The sequence below is a fragment of the Bipolaris sorokiniana genome (genome assembly GCF_000338995.1).
Source record: "Bipolaris sorokiniana ND90Pr unplaced genomic scaffold COCSAscaffold_1, whole genome shotgun sequence".
Taxonomy (NCBI): Eukaryota; Fungi; Ascomycota; class Dothideomycetes; order Pleosporales; family Pleosporaceae; genus Bipolaris; species Bipolaris sorokiniana.
In genome coordinates, this window is record NW_006911895.1 from 560,406 (window position 1) to 574,556 (window position 14,151).

Here is a 14,151-nt window from a genome sequence, read left to right on the forward strand (position 1 = left end):
TCCTGTATGGTGTCTGGCTTTAATGTATACATGGGAAGAATCAAGTGGAGGAGCTAATGGTGGTTGTGCATGTGTTCGCAAGGACCTCGCGACCAGGTACAAGGAAAGTATGGGGAGGGCTTGACACGAAAGCCACGTGCCATACAGAGCATGTTTGTTGTTTTCCATACGTTGGTGAGTTCTGCAATAGATATTGTGGTACGAATTTAGCTGATAAATCGGCAACACCGAGCCCGCGAAGTCCAACCCCGATGATGTTGACATGAACAGTTGGAGCAATCTCAGCGAGCACCTGTAGTCACAAGCTACGTCGACTACCTACGCTGTGCATTCATCATCTGCCCCTATTACCAGGACATTGGAATGGACAATTGCTCCGTCGCTAGGGATTTATCGATACAGAAATGCGAAAACGTAGAAAGGGGTTCTGAATAGGATAGAGCAGTGAATGGTGGGGGCAAAGATGCACAGAAGCGCACCTGCTCGCTTATTGTTTAGCGTGGCCTTGGCACCAACGCTCAGAACTCGAAAATCACCTTGAATTTCCCGACTTCTTCTGACAAGCGCCAACTAACCCCACGACAACACAGATTGCACCGGAAGACCAAACACAGGTACGCTACAAAGGACGCCTTGTACTCGAGACATGGAAGCCGTTCAGCATTGCGAAATCGACACCGCTCCGCCATCGTGCCCTAGCTGTATGCCTACGCCAACGGAAGACATTGTCGCACGCGAACACTCCAATCGCTCCGAGATGAATACTTCTGCTCTTGGCTATACAATGCAAAGGACTGTGGTGGCGGAGCGGAGCGGAGCAGTGCTGCGGTTTCGGAAATCACACAGGAAGAACAACAGCTAATTTGATTGTGGGCAGCAGTCTTCTGAACAACCGCAATCATGGGGTATCTATCTCTTCCCTCCCCGTCATTTGACTTCATCCACTGACAATTTCCAGTATCTCACGAGACTCTCGCCACAAGCGTTCCGCGTCCGGTGCGAAGCGCGCATACTACCGCAAGAAGAGGTATGCATAACCCGATCGCTTCTCTAGTCATGTCTAACATGGCTTCAGGGCTTTCGAGAAGGGTCGCCAGCCTGCCAATACCCGTATTGGCACTAAGCGTATCCATCTTGTCCGCACCCGTGGCGGCAACCGCAAGTTCCGTGCTCTCCGTCTCGAGTCCGGCAACTTCTCCTGGGGCTCTGAGGGCATCGCCAAGAAGACCCGTGTTATCGGTGTCGTCTACCACCCCTCCAACAACGAGCTCGTCCGTACCAACACCCTGACCCGCTCCGCTATCGTCCAGATCGATGCCGCTCCCTTCAGGCAATGGTACGAGGCCCACTACGGCTCCTCGCTCGGTCGCAGGAGGCAGGCTAAGGCCGGTGAGAAGGAGGAGGACAAGAAGAAGTCCAACTCGGTCACCAAGAAGCAGGCCGAGCGCCTCAAGACCAGTGGAAAGATTGAGAATGCTGTTGAGAAGCAGTTCGAGGCCGGTCGTCTGTACGCCGCTGTCTCTTCCCGTCCCGGCCAGAGCGGTCGCTGCGACGGTTACATCCTCGAGGGTGAGGAGCTTGCTTTCTACCAGCGTCTCCTCAGGAAGTAAAGGTGATATTTGGGGCTTCTTCGGTGCATCGGTCAGGTCAAAATGGGTGTTTAGTCATGTATCTGGTCTGCATAGTCGCGGGACACTGAATGCACTCGGCATGATAACGCCACTTCTCTAGATACCACGAGACTATGAATCATGGTTTTCAATGTTCATGTGAAGCGAGTTTTTACTCTGCAGACTCTTCTTCTTCTCAGTTCATGCCAAGGCCCATGTTCCTGTTGACCTTTTACCCACGCATATGTTCTGTCCAATGCATAGAAGTATATTACTGACAGGTTACCTTTGCAGTCGGTAATGTCGCCTAGTCTGCTCTCTTGAATTTCCTCAAGCCATTCTATAACTCCAATTCACACCATCGTCACAAAGTTCCCAACCTAGATGAATGATCATTATAGGGTACTATGCGAAGAACAAAACAACTAATGATATGTACAGGAACTATTATCAAATGAACCATAGCAACAGCTGTGCAAATATCAAACGAGTTCCAGTCCACAATTTTTTTCACATGTCAGACGAACTATGTTCGCCTACCAGGACCGTTCTTATATGATCGACCATGCATCCCCCTCTCTCTAAGAGTCGGGTCATACCTCGGCTGCACGTGTATCCTTACAATTTCGACGCTGCGACAGGCGAGCCGGTCTATGAGTGGTGCGGAGTACCATTAGCTTTGATCAATTCATATGCGATACTATTTTCAAGGGGGAGAAAGGCATAGCACTAAGTAAGCAAGCAGTACAAAATAATGAAGCGCTTTGCAATTTGCGCAAATTCTGATCTTTGACTGAATAATAGCTGTGAGTAGTATACAGTTACATAATAGCAAAAAACCGCAGATGACGCACTTTTCATATGCTCATTACACCAAAACAATAGGTTTCGCAGCGCAATTTACAACTTGGAGGCTCCCTTGGGTGGACCTACATTTGTGATCTCGTTGTATAGGAGACTGTGATCTTATTAGTGCGTGATTCTTAGAACTTGGAGAGATATGGGACTTACGATGTCAAGAACTCGGCATAGTCTTCTCCAGTGACCTGACTTTCAAAGTACTTGGCAGCAAGATGGTATTTATTTCCCTTTGGTGCCTTGTCGCTAAGTGCCTTGGCTTGCTCCCGCAGCAGCCTGATAGCGTAGTCCTTTGTGACCTTCTTGCCCTCTGCAGTTTGGACGTTGTGCTTAGTCCATTGCCAAAGCTGACTCCTTGAGACTTCGGCGGTAGCAGCGTCCTCCATGAGGTAGTTGATTGGTACACAACCAACGCCGCGGATCCAGGCCTCCATATAGGCAAGACCAATGTCGAGATTCTTGCGGATTCCTTCCTCGGTGACCTTGCCAGGTACGTTCATGTTTAGCAGGTCGTTGGCAGTGATGTGGACATCCTCGCGGCGGACGTGCATTTGGTTAGGAGTGGGCATGTGCTCATTGAAGATTTCGCTCGCAATGGCTGCGAGCGCTGGATGAGCTACCCATGTGCCGTCGTGACCAGCGCGTACTTCGCGGAGCTTGTCTGCACGGACTTTGGCCATGGCAGCATCATTTGCTTGCTGGTCGTTCTTGATGGGAATCTGGGCTGCCATGCCGCCCATCGCGTGAACACCACGCCTGTGGCATGTCTTGATGAGAAGCTTGACGTAGGCGTCCATGAAGGGCGATGTCATGGTGACGCAGTCACGGTCAGGAAGGACAAAGTTGGGGTTCTGACGGAAGCGCTTGATAGTGCTGAAGATATAGTCCCAACGGCCGCAGTTGAGACCAGAGGAGTGGTCGCGAAGCTCGTAGATGATCTGTAATATGGTTAGCATATGGATCTTCTATCTGGACAAGTTTTCGACTTACCTCGTCCATCTCGAAGGCGGCAGTGATGGTCTCAATCAAGACTGTTCCACGGATGGTTCCACGCTTCATACCAATGTAGTCCTGGGCCATGTTGAAGACGTCGTTCCAGAGCCTAGCCTCAAGGTGCGACTCCATCTTGGGTAGGTAGAAGTATGGGCCCGCTCCGCGCTTGACAAGCTCATAGGCGTTGTGGAAGAAGTACAGTCCAAAATCGAAAAGACCACCGGAAATAGGCTCGCCGTCAACGGTGAAGTGCTTCTCCTCGAGGTGCCAGCCTCGGGCGCGAGCAATGAGTGTGGGTAGTGTTCGGTCTGTGCGAAGCTTGTATTCCTTCTCGCCTTGCTTGAAGTCGACCTGCCTGCGAATGGCATCGTACAGGTTTAGTTGACCGTTGATCATGTTGTCCCATGTTGGTGCGGATGAATCTGCAAAAGATTAATGATGAAACCCTCAACCGGTTCAGCGGAGATCGCATACCCTCAAAGTCAGCCATATAAGTCCAGACATCCGAGTTCAGGGCGTTGACGACCATCTTGCGATCAGTCGGGCCAGTAATCTCGACGCGCCTGTCGACGAGACCAGGCGCTGGTGGTGCACCCCTCCAAGCATCGTTCTCTCGGATATGCTTGGTCTCTGGGAGGAAGTCGAGAAGGTTTCCCTTGTCGAGCTCAGCCTGTCGAATCACTCGTCGCTGAAGAAGGGCTTTCCTGCGTTCATTGAATGTGCGGTGGAGGAGTGCAAGGAAGACGCAGGCGTCTTTACTGAGGATATGGCGGTTCTTATCGTTAAGGTCGCCGAGGATGTTGACCTCTCTTAGGATGCGCTCGGGATTTGCCATTGTGATTTGTTGGATGTGCTTGTATGAAATTTTGTGTATGTAGAACTACGAGGGATGACAAGGTGAGATGGAAGAGAAATGCGGTTCAAGTATGTACTGTGCGGAGAAGGCCAGGCGGCCGGTAGACAATATTTATGATACAGACGTCACCCATCTTCAATGCCTGGGCCGAGGATCTGCTTGGTCAGTTGACTGATACAGACTAGTCGGCTTGATGTGAATGGTGAGCTAAAGGCGTTGCTTCGGCGGAGAGGAGCTTCAAGCTTGTGACGGTGCCAAGATCCGGAGCTCAAATGCGGGGACAAGGGCTGCATGCGGGCATTGATTTGTCTCGCCAGCATCACAACCCCTGGAGAAGCACGCATTCTGGAACCATTTCAAGACGATAGATTTGCTGCGATACCGCCGTTGTGCTTATTTGCAGCTGATTGCATGGATGGCGCAGGTTGCAGACGGACTGAGGCGGCAATTGACGGAGGATGTGACGGTGAGGCTCGTACAAAGAGTCCACTCCCGGGAGCTCGCCGGCCGCTCCCGATACCACACCATCACCGTGGTTAAGCAATTGCCGTTTCGCCGCGGCACTCAGGCATTGACTTTCTGGGTATCGAGGCATTCTTATGATCAGACATGGTGTCTGCCCGCACCTTGGTCATGCTGATCGTGGAGAGGAGACGTGATCCATCGTCATGAGTGCATGCATAGCTGGGCAAGGTGAAAGACGGGACAATGACCTTTGTAGGTATGGAACAAGTTCTATGTTACTCAATTCGCATCTTCAATAAGGTCTGTTTATGTTCTGCCGCCATGCATTACTGCACTTCTAATACTAAACATTATGGTTCTACGCTCTAGCAAACACAATCATTACGGATACTCGGTAGCATCCACGACCCGACCTCGGCACAATCATATCAAGCTCGCCACATTGCCGAGCACCCTTCACTCCCACTCAGACCTTCGAAGGTGCAATCTTGAAAGGTTTCTTGGACTGTAGAAGCCCCCAATTACACTCACCCGCACTGCAAACACCACCAAGACCTCCTCGGCTATCGAAATGCCCCTTCGCCTCAAAGGTCGCCTTGTACTGAGTATCCAAATAGATCTTCTCCGCGACGCGTGTGAATTTGAGGTCGAAATTGCTAGATAAGAAGCCATTTGTACCTTCGTATACGTGCATGAACCAATAGCCGTTTGAGGCTGGATCGCAAGGCCATGCGCGGCCGATGGGTGAATCACCATTGATATACCATTTGGCTTCGCAATTCTAGTATTCCTATTAGCATGGCATCGAACGCAAAGATCACCATGCGAAACTTACCACCCCCTTGCTTCCAGCAGGCACTATCATTTGGCTACCATCGCTCGAAGTACCAAGGTTGATCGCATTCGGGTCGGTTATATTCGCCTTAAGGGTACCCCAAGGATAGCTTCCGGGGCGACCCATGGGTACGGAAACTGCGAGGTCTGTTACCTGCCAATCTTCCAGCGCATCGTGACGAGCTTCAAGAGGAGATGCAGCTACCGAGGACGCAAATGCGATGAGAGTGATAGCAGAAGTGGTGGTGAATTGCATCTCGGAGGTATTTGACAATTTGATAGTTAACACAATCGTAGACAGAAAGCTGCTTGGATAGAGGCGTTTGAAAGTGGTTTGTGTTCATCAATTGTATCGACTTCCCTTCTCTTATATACCAAGGGATACTCCCAGCAAGAGTATTGTTACAATCGGTTATCTCCAAACCCCAGCTCAAAAGATACCAGCAGTCACTCTTTCGAGACGTGTTGTTCGGTAGAGGTTGCATCGTCTACTCCATCCTCAGGCACCCGGCATTCAGGCACCCCATCCTATATATAGTAACGATCAACATAGTCATTTCTGCATCTTGTTGGAATGAAACCGTTGTTCTGAAGCTCTTTTCTAATCTCCAGGCAGTTTTATAGATGATTTAGTTGTCTCTATTACAGGCGCGCCATATCTGGCGGGTGCAGTTCCTTCTGTGCCGATAGGAGATCTCTGTGTATCTCTACTGTTTATGGAAACAATTTCGCTGGTATCCGTTGCGTCTCCAATCAATATGCGCCACCGTTTTACAATGCTAGCACTGGGATTGAAGAATATGTAAAAGATGGTGCTACGACCCTCGTATTCGAGGTATGCATATCACACATCAATACCATGTAAATTGTCGTACAGCTTACCTCTTTACAAACTCGGCTCCGAAGATCAATTAATGTAACCCCATATTCTAGTGTGTTCTTCGGTGATTCCATATATTATGCGTGCGGCGCCCTGCAGCCTCTAGCTACATGTTGTATAGCACGCTGTGGAAGAAAAACGTTTCATGCTTTCGGCAGACGTTGCTGCAATGCATCATACCAGCTGTAGCTTATTTTAAGCTTAATCGATTAACCAGCTATTGCGAAATGGGAGACGGAAGATGTTTGATTGGCCAGGACTTGGCGAAGAAGGCAGTGCTTCAACATATTATAAGGCACGTTTTTTTCAGTGCGCAGTAGGTGTGGTGATAACGCTGACACTCAGGGAAAAGACATAAGAACAATGGATCGAACGCAAAAAGAGGTATGACTTCGAGTTCTCTAATACAGACAAGGAGAAAAGGAAAGCCCGCCAAATAAATACCCATAATATGCGTCGCACAAAGTCTCGCCTCCTACTCTATCCAGGCAACCATCCAAATCGTACTATATTGTATTGTATCCAGTTCTTTTTATTCGCCATCAGAATCCCCCACGCCTCACCCTCAGCGACTCATTGTAAAGTTCCTGCCATAGTTGGCGTACCGCTCTCGGATCTGTATTTTTCCAATTCTCGATGATCATTGGTGAATAAGACGACGGCGATGACAGGGGTAAGTATTCCGTATCTAGTGCGCCCAATAAGCTCGCGTTTTTAGTCACGTGATTTGACTTACTGGGCCACAGCCGTCGTGTGATCCAATAAAACGGTCTGCGCAGCCACTTGCGTAGACTGAGCGGGGACATCAAGACACCTAATAATGCGACTAACACAGTGATCATAGCTAGGCAAACACCACCAAGAGCTAACACATCCTGCCTTGTCCAAGAAGGCCGAGACAAAGAAGGTGTGGCAGTTGCCTGACTAGGGCCAGGTACAGGAGAAGACGAACTAAACGCGTGGGGAGGAAGCATTGCTTGAATGAGGGAAGAATATGAGTGGCTGGCTTCGTGGTGTAGATTACCATGTGCCACTCTTACATCTGGTTATGAATATTGACTGGTATACCAGTCGCGGCTCTTTGTACGCCCACCAGGCAACAAGGCACCAAAGAAGGCAAACAGGCAACAAGGCAACCGCTGATCGCGTAAATGATAGGTCCAAAGGCACCTCGAGTCAGCACTAAGCCTGTGCCAATGCTACACAACCCCACTCATGCTGCCCCATAACAACATCTCCTTTTTTCCAATATGAAGGTTGTGAAGTTCCTTTCAAAGCATCGCTTTACTGTGATCTCGCGATAGACGTTGAGTGCTCTGACATTCAACCAAGATGTCTTCTCATTTTGACGTTATGAATATTGGCCGATCGAGAAACAGCCTTCTGGCTTTCGAAAAATGGGGTGCTGGTAATTAGAAGCGACAAGAGATCAAGATGCTGGAATGGGGGAGGCTATGTCAAGTGCTTGCACCAACGTGAGAGCGGGACTAGGACGCAAATGGAAGAAATACAATGTGATTCGTTTTGTTCGTGTTCAAGATAATGGGGGTTGGCCAAATAAGTATTGGCCAATTGATCAAACCTGCATGAGGCAAGGAACACGGGCGCCTTTTAGATTGGTCGCGCCGGGCTGAGAGTAACGGCACTAGCTCGCAAAACTGCCATGCGTTCATGTGCATACTAAGATCCTTGAAAATCGCAATGGGAAATTGCTTAAAAACCCTTATACCTCTACTTTTTTTCTCTAAATATATGGCATTTGATGTTTTGAACTCTCTACTGATAGTTAATCACTCATCTTCCTCATCTTCCCATTCGTTATCCAAGTGATGTCCATCTATAGTCCTCCAAGTATCCTCTCCGTCGCTCGGCTCGTCATTAAACATCATCCACAGCTCCATTAGCGTATTTCGTGGTCTCTGTACCTGCACTTCCGAATCTGTACTTGTATGATCGCTGTTGTCGAGAGAAGGCGCCAAACTAAGAATGCGGATTGCTTTTGTCGGGAAAATGCGACCGGGCCCATCTTCTTCCTGTCGCTGGCCGATAGTCTGTGCTACGAGTTAGATTCCCATTGCAAATTGCCATCTCTTCTTGAAAAAGCAAACTCACAGCGTACGTTGTCATAATGGAATCATGATACAGTGCCATAAAACTGACGGGCACCATCAATTGAGGTGTCGAACCCGTAAGGAGTGAGTACGAAGCTCGATTTCCGCTTTTGCCTTCTTCCAAGTCAAGTCGATTTTCTGCGTTTAGTGCGACGACATATATTCTATTTTGGATTCCAAACATGATGCGGTGGTTTCTCACAGATAACCATCCGCCGAGATCAAAATCCGACCCGTCGGAATCGCACTCGAGAATCTGGCCATGGCTGGCTATGCTCTTAGGCCCGTTTTCAAGTGTCTTACGAATATCAGAGCATATGAAAACGCGACCGAAGCGGGAGAGGCCAATAAAGAGGTTGCTATCGCGGTCTAGCATACCGGCGCCCCACTCATCCTCGCCATTCCTGGGGTGATTTGGGTCATCAGGCGCGTTCGGCAAGGGGCCCTTGCCGAGCTCAATAGGAGTAAGGCGATTTCTGCGTGGCGAGGCGGGAGGGAAGATCCGCCTTGTCTGGCCATGGCGTAATCCATACATTGATTCCCTGAAAGAGGGATCGTTTACGGGTGGTAGTGGATGCACATAGTACTTGTCTGTGCAATGCGATGGCTGCAGCTGGCCCAGGCAGTTTCCCGACTCTTTATCGTACACATGATACCCGCGTGTACCCATAGAGTAAACTACCATATCCTCGTTTTGATCTAGATGGCCTACTGCATCTTGCTTGATGCTAAGATGGGTAGTGAGCTTCGGTGGGGTTTGCTTCATATCATACACAAAGCCCTGGCCTTCTACCGAAACGACTACAAGCGTCCAATACGAGAGCTGAAATCCTCTCGTCTGACAATCATGATCGAGGACAGCAATACGCTTAAACACTCCTCTTTCAGTGCCCTCTTCATCTGTCCGCCATACCTCCAGCGCGTCGCCCTCACGGTCAAACACTGCTGTCCCATCTTGGTATTCGAGATGCGCGTATGGTCTAACAGCATGCTCTTCTGTTGTATCTAGCACGGAAGGCAACCGCCACAAGAGACGGCCTGAGTCCATATCTGTAACGTTGAAGCCACCAGCATGCGAAGTAGAGATAAACAAGCGACGTTTGAAATCTACCTTGAACCGCCATATGGCATCATTACCAACCTGTAGGACGGATTCGCGGGTCATAGGCCGTGGCGCATTCCAATTGCGCTCAAGCAATGTTTGGCGCTTGCACAAGTCTTTCCAAGTTGTGACATTGTCGAAGAATTTAGAAAAACTGGTGGAGTTTTCAAGGAAAGAAAAATCGCGAGCGCTGCTGTGTGATTGCGGACGCTTTGGTGATTGTACGGTTTTGGACGGAGAGGAGTAGATGGCGTCCTGGTGGGTGTGGTCGATGAATTGCTGCCAAGCACGTGATACGCAGGTGAGAGAGCCCAGCGTAGAGACAGACGTGAAGTCAAGGATGTGGAGGACAATCTCCGGCGGAAGAGCCGCAAGCGGATCTGTAATTGTGGGGGAGGCTGCCATTGCGTATTGCCGGTTGCTAATAGCGATTCGGGAAGTTGATGTTCCGACCCGCGGTTGTGCTGTCGATGGTTTTGGTATAACAATACTGTCGGTGAACTGTCAAAGTAGCTTCCCGATGAAGTCATTGTGGAGACGTCACGTTGATCAAGCCACAAATCAACATTGTCAATAACACATGTGCACTCTCAAACATAGCTTCCAGCTACATGTCGATTTTCGAAGGGAAAAGGGTCATTGTGCAATGAGGATGGTTGCGGGTACTTTTGGTTCAGAGTGCACGTGCATGTTTTCTAAAAAAAACGGCTAGCACTCACGAGTCGTATGCGATAGCCCAGGCAAAAACCACCATTACTAGACATTTGAGCAGATTGATATCACAAACTCAGTGAGAAAACAATGAAATCGTCTCTCTATATGATGGGTTATAGATTGATAGGTTCACGCTTACGGATGTCGTCTCTGCCAACGCACGTCACTTTTCTCTCAGGTAAAGGCGTACGAAATGGCTATGGGCAGGCAAGATACAAGTATGCTGAATAAACTTGACTGATTCTGGATTCTTTTACACTTCTATATTGGCTTGTATGCAAAGCATAATGAAAACTATGAATCAGCATACATGTACAATCTGATAAGCAGGCATAAGTACAGGCAATTAGAATCTTGATACGAGTGTACAACTGATTCAAGACAGGAACATGATGAGTATCATCGATGCTACCAAACATAAGGCTGTCGAAACGTATATATTAGTATGTGACTAGAAGTTTAAAAAGTCTCAAAGTAAACTGACCTTGTTCTCCCATGTCCAGAAGGTGCCGCTGTGCTGTATGCCTTTGCTTGTGATCACTTCAATCATCTTTACAACCGATTCTTCCGGCGAAATGATACCCTCTACTGTCCACGGGAGTTGAATGTTTGCCATATCAGTCGCTACTTCACCTGGATGCATGCATAAGATGATTGTATCGTCGTCCTTCCGCTTCAATTCGGCGGCCATGTGCCTCGCTGCCATGTTTAGTGCAGCCTTGGACGCAGCATATGCGGCAAACCCATCCTCCATCTCACGAAAGTTGCCATGGGAACCCGAGTCACTGGACATGAAGACAATTGTGCCTATGGGGATTTTTGTTTGCAGAAGCTTCTGTGCTGCGATGATGGGCCCGATGGTGTTTGTGTGTAAATGGAAAGCGAATTCATCAAACGACCTATCTGAAGTCAGCATCCATGATCTCGACCATGATTACCGTCACCCGGATATACTGGATTTGTTGCGAATGCACGCTTTAGCCACAATCAGAAAAGCGTGACCGCGACGAGGAACGTACAGCTCAGTAGCCCTCTGTAGCGGTTAGTGCAGCCCCCTTGCATATGTGCATAATGTCGAACTTACATTCGGGTATCTTAGCACTCCTGCATTTAGTACTACATAGTCGATCTTCAGGTTCGGCTGTGCTGCTAGTTGCGCGACGAATTTCTGACAGTGTCAGCCCCTCTTAATCTCGTAACAGGAACGGAATGGAATGGGCGCCCGTACTTCGATGCTCAGTTCAGACAAGATATCGCATGTGTACATTTGACATCGACCATGATCGCCACCTGCTTGTCCCCACAGGCCACTGGCATGCCCGGCCCAAGGCTCTCTCACAGTAGCTATGATGCGTTCGTTCTTCGCTAACAACTGCTTGACGAATTCTAGGCCAATGCCTCGGCTAGCGCCGAGTATCAGCCATGTTTTGAAGTTCTCGTCGGCATATAAGATACTTGGAATCTGATCCATCCTGTCGGTTGAGGTGTGGCGGGGCAGAACTCAATGATGTCAACCAAGGAACTGGCTCACAACGGATGGCGGCGGGCTGCTGGTAGAAGACAAGATGAGTGTGATTCTGGTTGGGGAATGTAATACTAATGTACTGCTTTCTAGATCACGAGAGCCGGTATTCATCAACCTGAACGGTAACGTGAAGATGTGTGGGTTCATGGACATGTCACGTTGATTTACGGACCCTTGCGCGGCATCGTATTTGGTATGTAGAGCCGGCGGCGTCCTGCAGGGAAGCCGACGGACCAGACCCTGGGAAACCCGACGACCAGAGTATGTAGGGGATGATAATTGCTTTTGGCCTACATCTACCTACTCTTGATATGAACATGTGCGTGGACTTGGCATGTGTACTGGCAGCTGCCCAGGACTGCTTGCGGGCGACGTCATGACGGCATCGACTGATGGATTAATGCAGAATTGCCGAGTACCAGGAAAGTGGCTAAACAAAGGCGGCCCTGGCACAGAGGCTCTTGTTTGCCATGCTCAGGCGTCCTCGGACCGGTTCCACCCGACCGTCTTTGCTCCTGACTTTTACTGCGTTTCTGATTCGCCGCATGCAGGCGCTAGCCGCGATGGAATGACGGGCCCTAAAGCGAGCGCGGTCACGTGTTTGGCTTTTTCCATTGCCTCTGCCAGCTTTTTTGTCGCTCATTCCAGTTTCCATCGCTGCTTCCTTTCACCACTCCACAAGTCTCACTCTTCTCTCACGTCTGAACACTACCTCTCTACCACCTAACCAACCCTCACACCTCTCATCTTATCACAATGGGCTACGAAAAGGGTACGTTTTTCTGACCCCAATCGGACGTCATCGGTCGTCTCCCATTTTGCCTGCCTCGTCTTGCCTCCTGCTCCCAACACCCATTGAGCCTGCGCGCACATGGAGAGCTGGCCTCCCTGAGAAGCAGTGTATTCTCGGAATACAAGCCAGCTAGATTTTGACAGCTCATGAGGCGGTGTGCAAACATGGCAGGTTTGCGACATGGCGAGATGGCTCGCTTGGCAGTACAATAAATTTTATCGTCATGCAGACTGCTGACATATCCTTGCAGGCGATGCTAAGAAGGGTGCCAACCTCTTCAAGGTACGGATACACTGAGATGACGCCGGATATACCCCTCGTCGCATCACTTGTTCGCCGAACCTCCTCTAACCACACTGTAGACCCGTTGCGCTCAGTGCCACACCCTGAAGGCCGGTGAGGGCAACAAGATTGGCCCCGAGCTACACGGCCTCTTCGGCCGCAAGACTGGTTCCGTCGCTGGCTACTCATACACCGATGCCAACAAGCAAAAGGGTATTGAGTGGAACCACGACACTCTCGTATGTGACGCCGTACCAAGACAAACATCACCCGACAGTCAACGCTAACGCAACACAGTTTGAGTATCTTGAGAACCCCAAGAAGTACATTCCCGGTACCAAGATGGCCTTTGGCGGTCTCAAGAAGCCCAAGGACCGTAACGACCTGATTACCTTCCTTGAGGAGGAGACCAAATAAGCGTCACATTACCACGTTGACGTTTACCCACTCTCCGACGCTCCACGACCCTTCTCTAATACCTCTTCGACCTAAGATCTCTTTGGATTGTATCAACATCGATGATAGACGAACGACTGAGGCGGTGAGCGCAGTTTTAGCGCGTTACTGTTCCATGTAGATTATGTTTGGTGTATGATTTTAGGGCGTTTTTTCGATGTGGTGCAGCATAGACCTGGTTTGGAACTTGGCGGCACGTTCGAAATAACAATTCTCCTCTATTCACTTATGCTCTCCTTGTCTCTCGGGGCACTGCTCTTGACTTATGAAAAGGGTGATATATGATGGTAAAGGCTCCGCACATTTTGGTCCCACCCTGGCGGCCAATGGTGAGTCGGGCAAATTTTCTGACACGTTGCGGGAATTTCGATAACAGGGACCGTATTTGGAGCGGTTGCATCATGTGTACCTATGGTACTACGTTCGCCTAGCTCCATATGGTGCGGCTCACGCGAGTGTCTGGGCATCCTCGGATCTGAGGAACATGCAGCAAGGAACATGCGCTCTGCCGGCGCCTCCTCCGACAACTAGCCGAGGATCAGTGGCTGGAGCTGTGTGATTGTGGAGAGCGATACACTGACGTTGTCGCATCCCATTCATTGGCGACGGCAGGCGCCAGAAAAGAAAAGAAGACAGATAGCCGTGTGTTAACCAATACCGTCTCGTCAGGCG

General features: G+C 49.6%; 7 protein-coding genes across 7 annotated transcripts; 2 read left to right on the forward strand and 5 right to left on the reverse strand.

Annotated features, from left to right (window-relative positions):
* The first annotated feature begins 552 nt into the window (after window positions 1–552).
* Window positions 553–1,890, forward strand: COCSADRAFT_31906 (uncharacterized protein). Its single transcript, XM_007695957.1, has 4 exons — window positions 553–614; window positions 878–905; window positions 959–1,027; window positions 1,076–1,890. Exons 2-4 carry the CDS (start codon window positions 901–903, stop codon window positions 1,608–1,610), a joined length of 609 nt encoding a protein of 202 aa, XP_007694147.1. The 5' UTR covers window positions 553–614; window positions 878–900; the 3' UTR covers window positions 1,611–1,890.
* Window positions 1,891–2,245: 355 nt separating this feature from the next.
* On the reverse strand, window positions 2,246–4,507 carry COCSADRAFT_31909 (uncharacterized protein). Its single transcript, XM_007695958.1, has 4 exons — window positions 3,936–4,507; window positions 3,459–3,883; window positions 2,622–3,406; window positions 2,246–2,568 (listed from the first exon to the last, which is right to left on the reverse strand). The coding sequence occupies exons 1-4, from the start codon at window positions 4,294–4,296 to the stop codon at window positions 2,511–2,513; spliced, it is 1,629 nt and encodes a 542-aa protein (XP_007694148.1). The 5' UTR covers window positions 4,297–4,507; the 3' UTR covers window positions 2,246–2,510.
* Window positions 4,508–5,539: 1,032 nt separating this feature from the next.
* On the reverse strand, window positions 5,540–6,209 carry COCSADRAFT_31912 (uncharacterized protein). The gene has a single exon (XM_007695959.1). It carries the CDS (start codon window positions 5,870–5,872, stop codon window positions 5,600–5,602), a length of 273 nt encoding a protein of 90 aa, XP_007694149.1. The 5' UTR covers window positions 5,873–6,209; the 3' UTR covers window positions 5,540–5,599.
* Window positions 6,210–6,927: 718 nt separating this feature from the next.
* COCSADRAFT_206831 (uncharacterized protein) lies at window positions 6,928–7,508 on the reverse strand. The gene is made up of 2 exons (XM_007696370.1): window positions 7,233–7,508; window positions 6,928–7,184 (listed from the first exon to the last, which is right to left on the reverse strand). Exons 1-2 carry the CDS (start codon window positions 7,468–7,470, stop codon window positions 7,039–7,041), a joined length of 384 nt encoding a protein of 127 aa, XP_007694560.1. The 5' UTR covers window positions 7,471–7,508; the 3' UTR covers window positions 6,928–7,038.
* A 710-nt stretch (window positions 7,509–8,218) lies between these two features.
* Window positions 8,219–10,205, reverse strand: COCSADRAFT_105328 (uncharacterized protein). The gene is made up of 2 exons (XM_007696371.1): window positions 8,609–10,205; window positions 8,219–8,547 (listed from the first exon to the last, which is right to left on the reverse strand). The coding sequence occupies exons 1-2, from the start codon at window positions 10,112–10,114 to the stop codon at window positions 8,287–8,289; spliced, it is 1,767 nt and encodes a 588-aa protein (XP_007694561.1). The 5' UTR covers window positions 10,115–10,205; the 3' UTR covers window positions 8,219–8,286.
* A 439-nt stretch (window positions 10,206–10,644) lies between these two features.
* COCSADRAFT_31915 (uncharacterized protein) lies at window positions 10,645–12,086 on the reverse strand. Its single transcript, XM_007695960.1, has 5 exons — window positions 11,652–12,086; window positions 11,508–11,591; window positions 11,443–11,456; window positions 10,908–11,322; window positions 10,645–10,846 (listed from the first exon to the last, which is right to left on the reverse strand). The coding sequence occupies exons 1-5, from the start codon at window positions 11,892–11,894 to the stop codon at window positions 10,832–10,834; spliced, it is 771 nt and encodes a 256-aa protein (XP_007694150.1). The 5' UTR covers window positions 11,895–12,086; the 3' UTR covers window positions 10,645–10,831.
* A 514-nt stretch (window positions 12,087–12,600) lies between these two features.
* Window positions 12,601–13,674, forward strand: COCSADRAFT_31916 (uncharacterized protein). Its single transcript, XM_007695961.1, has 4 exons — window positions 12,601–12,720; window positions 12,992–13,023; window positions 13,104–13,262; window positions 13,321–13,674. Exons 1-4 carry the CDS (start codon window positions 12,705–12,707, stop codon window positions 13,438–13,440), a joined length of 327 nt encoding a protein of 108 aa, XP_007694151.1. The 5' UTR covers window positions 12,601–12,704; the 3' UTR covers window positions 13,441–13,674.
* The last annotated feature ends 477 nt before the right edge of the window (window positions 13,675–14,151 follow it).

What these genes read in the sequence shown, in the direction of transcription:
- COCSADRAFT_31906 (XM_007695957.1), top strand. An exon ending in GCATACTACCGCAAGAAGAG is followed by an intron (nt 1,028 to 1,075) that starts GTATGCATAACC and finishes ACATGGCTTCAG; the next exon opens with GGCTTTCGAGAAGGGTCGCC.
- COCSADRAFT_31909 (XM_007695958.1), bottom strand. Translation starts at nt 4,296, where the DNA reads ATGGCAAATCCCGAGCGCATCCTAAGAGAGGTCAACATCCTCGGCGAC. An exon ending in CCGCCTTCGAGATGGACGAG is followed by an intron (nt 3,407 to 3,458) that starts GTAAGTCGAAAA and finishes ACCATATTACAG; the next exon opens with ATCATCTACGAGCTTCGCGA. An exon ending in TATGCCGAGTTCTTGACATC is followed by an intron (nt 2,569 to 2,621) that starts GTAAGTCCCATA and finishes ATAAGATCACAG; the next exon opens with TCTCCTATACAACGAGATCA.
- COCSADRAFT_31912 (XM_007695959.1), bottom strand. Translation starts at nt 5,872, where the DNA reads ATGCAATTCACCACCACTTCTGCTATCACTCTCATCGCATTTGCGTCC.
- COCSADRAFT_206831 (XM_007696370.1), bottom strand. Translation starts at nt 7,470, where the DNA reads ATGCTTCCTCCCCACGCGTTTAGTTCGTCTTCTCCTGTACCTGGCCCT. An exon ending in CACACGACGGCTGTGGCCCA is followed by an intron (nt 7,185 to 7,232) that starts GTAAGTCAAATC and finishes TGGGCGCACTAG; the next exon opens with ATACGGAATACTTACCCCTG.
- COCSADRAFT_105328 (XM_007696371.1), bottom strand. Translation starts at nt 10,114, where the DNA reads ATGGCAGCCTCCCCCACAATTACAGATCCGCTTGCGGCTCTTCCGCCG. An exon ending in CCATTATGACAACGTACGCT is followed by an intron (nt 8,548 to 8,608) that starts GTGAGTTTGCTT and finishes CTCGTAGCACAG; the next exon opens with ACTATCGGCCAGCGACAGGA.
- COCSADRAFT_31915 (XM_007695960.1), bottom strand. Translation starts at nt 11,894, where the DNA reads ATGGATCAGATTCCAAGTATCTTATATGCCGACGAGAACTTCAAAACA. An exon ending in TGTCTGAACTGAGCATCGAA is followed by an intron (nt 11,592 to 11,651) that starts GTACGGGCGCCC and finishes TGACACTGTCAG; the next exon opens with AAATTCGTCGCGCAACTAGC.
- COCSADRAFT_31916 (XM_007695961.1), top strand. An exon ending in AGGGTGCCAACCTCTTCAAG is followed by an intron (nt 13,024 to 13,103) that starts GTACGGATACAC and finishes ACCACACTGTAG; the next exon opens with ACCCGTTGCGCTCAGTGCCA. An exon ending in AGTGGAACCACGACACTCTC is followed by an intron (nt 13,263 to 13,320) that starts GTATGTGACGCC and finishes AACGCAACACAG; the next exon opens with TTTGAGTATCTTGAGAACCC.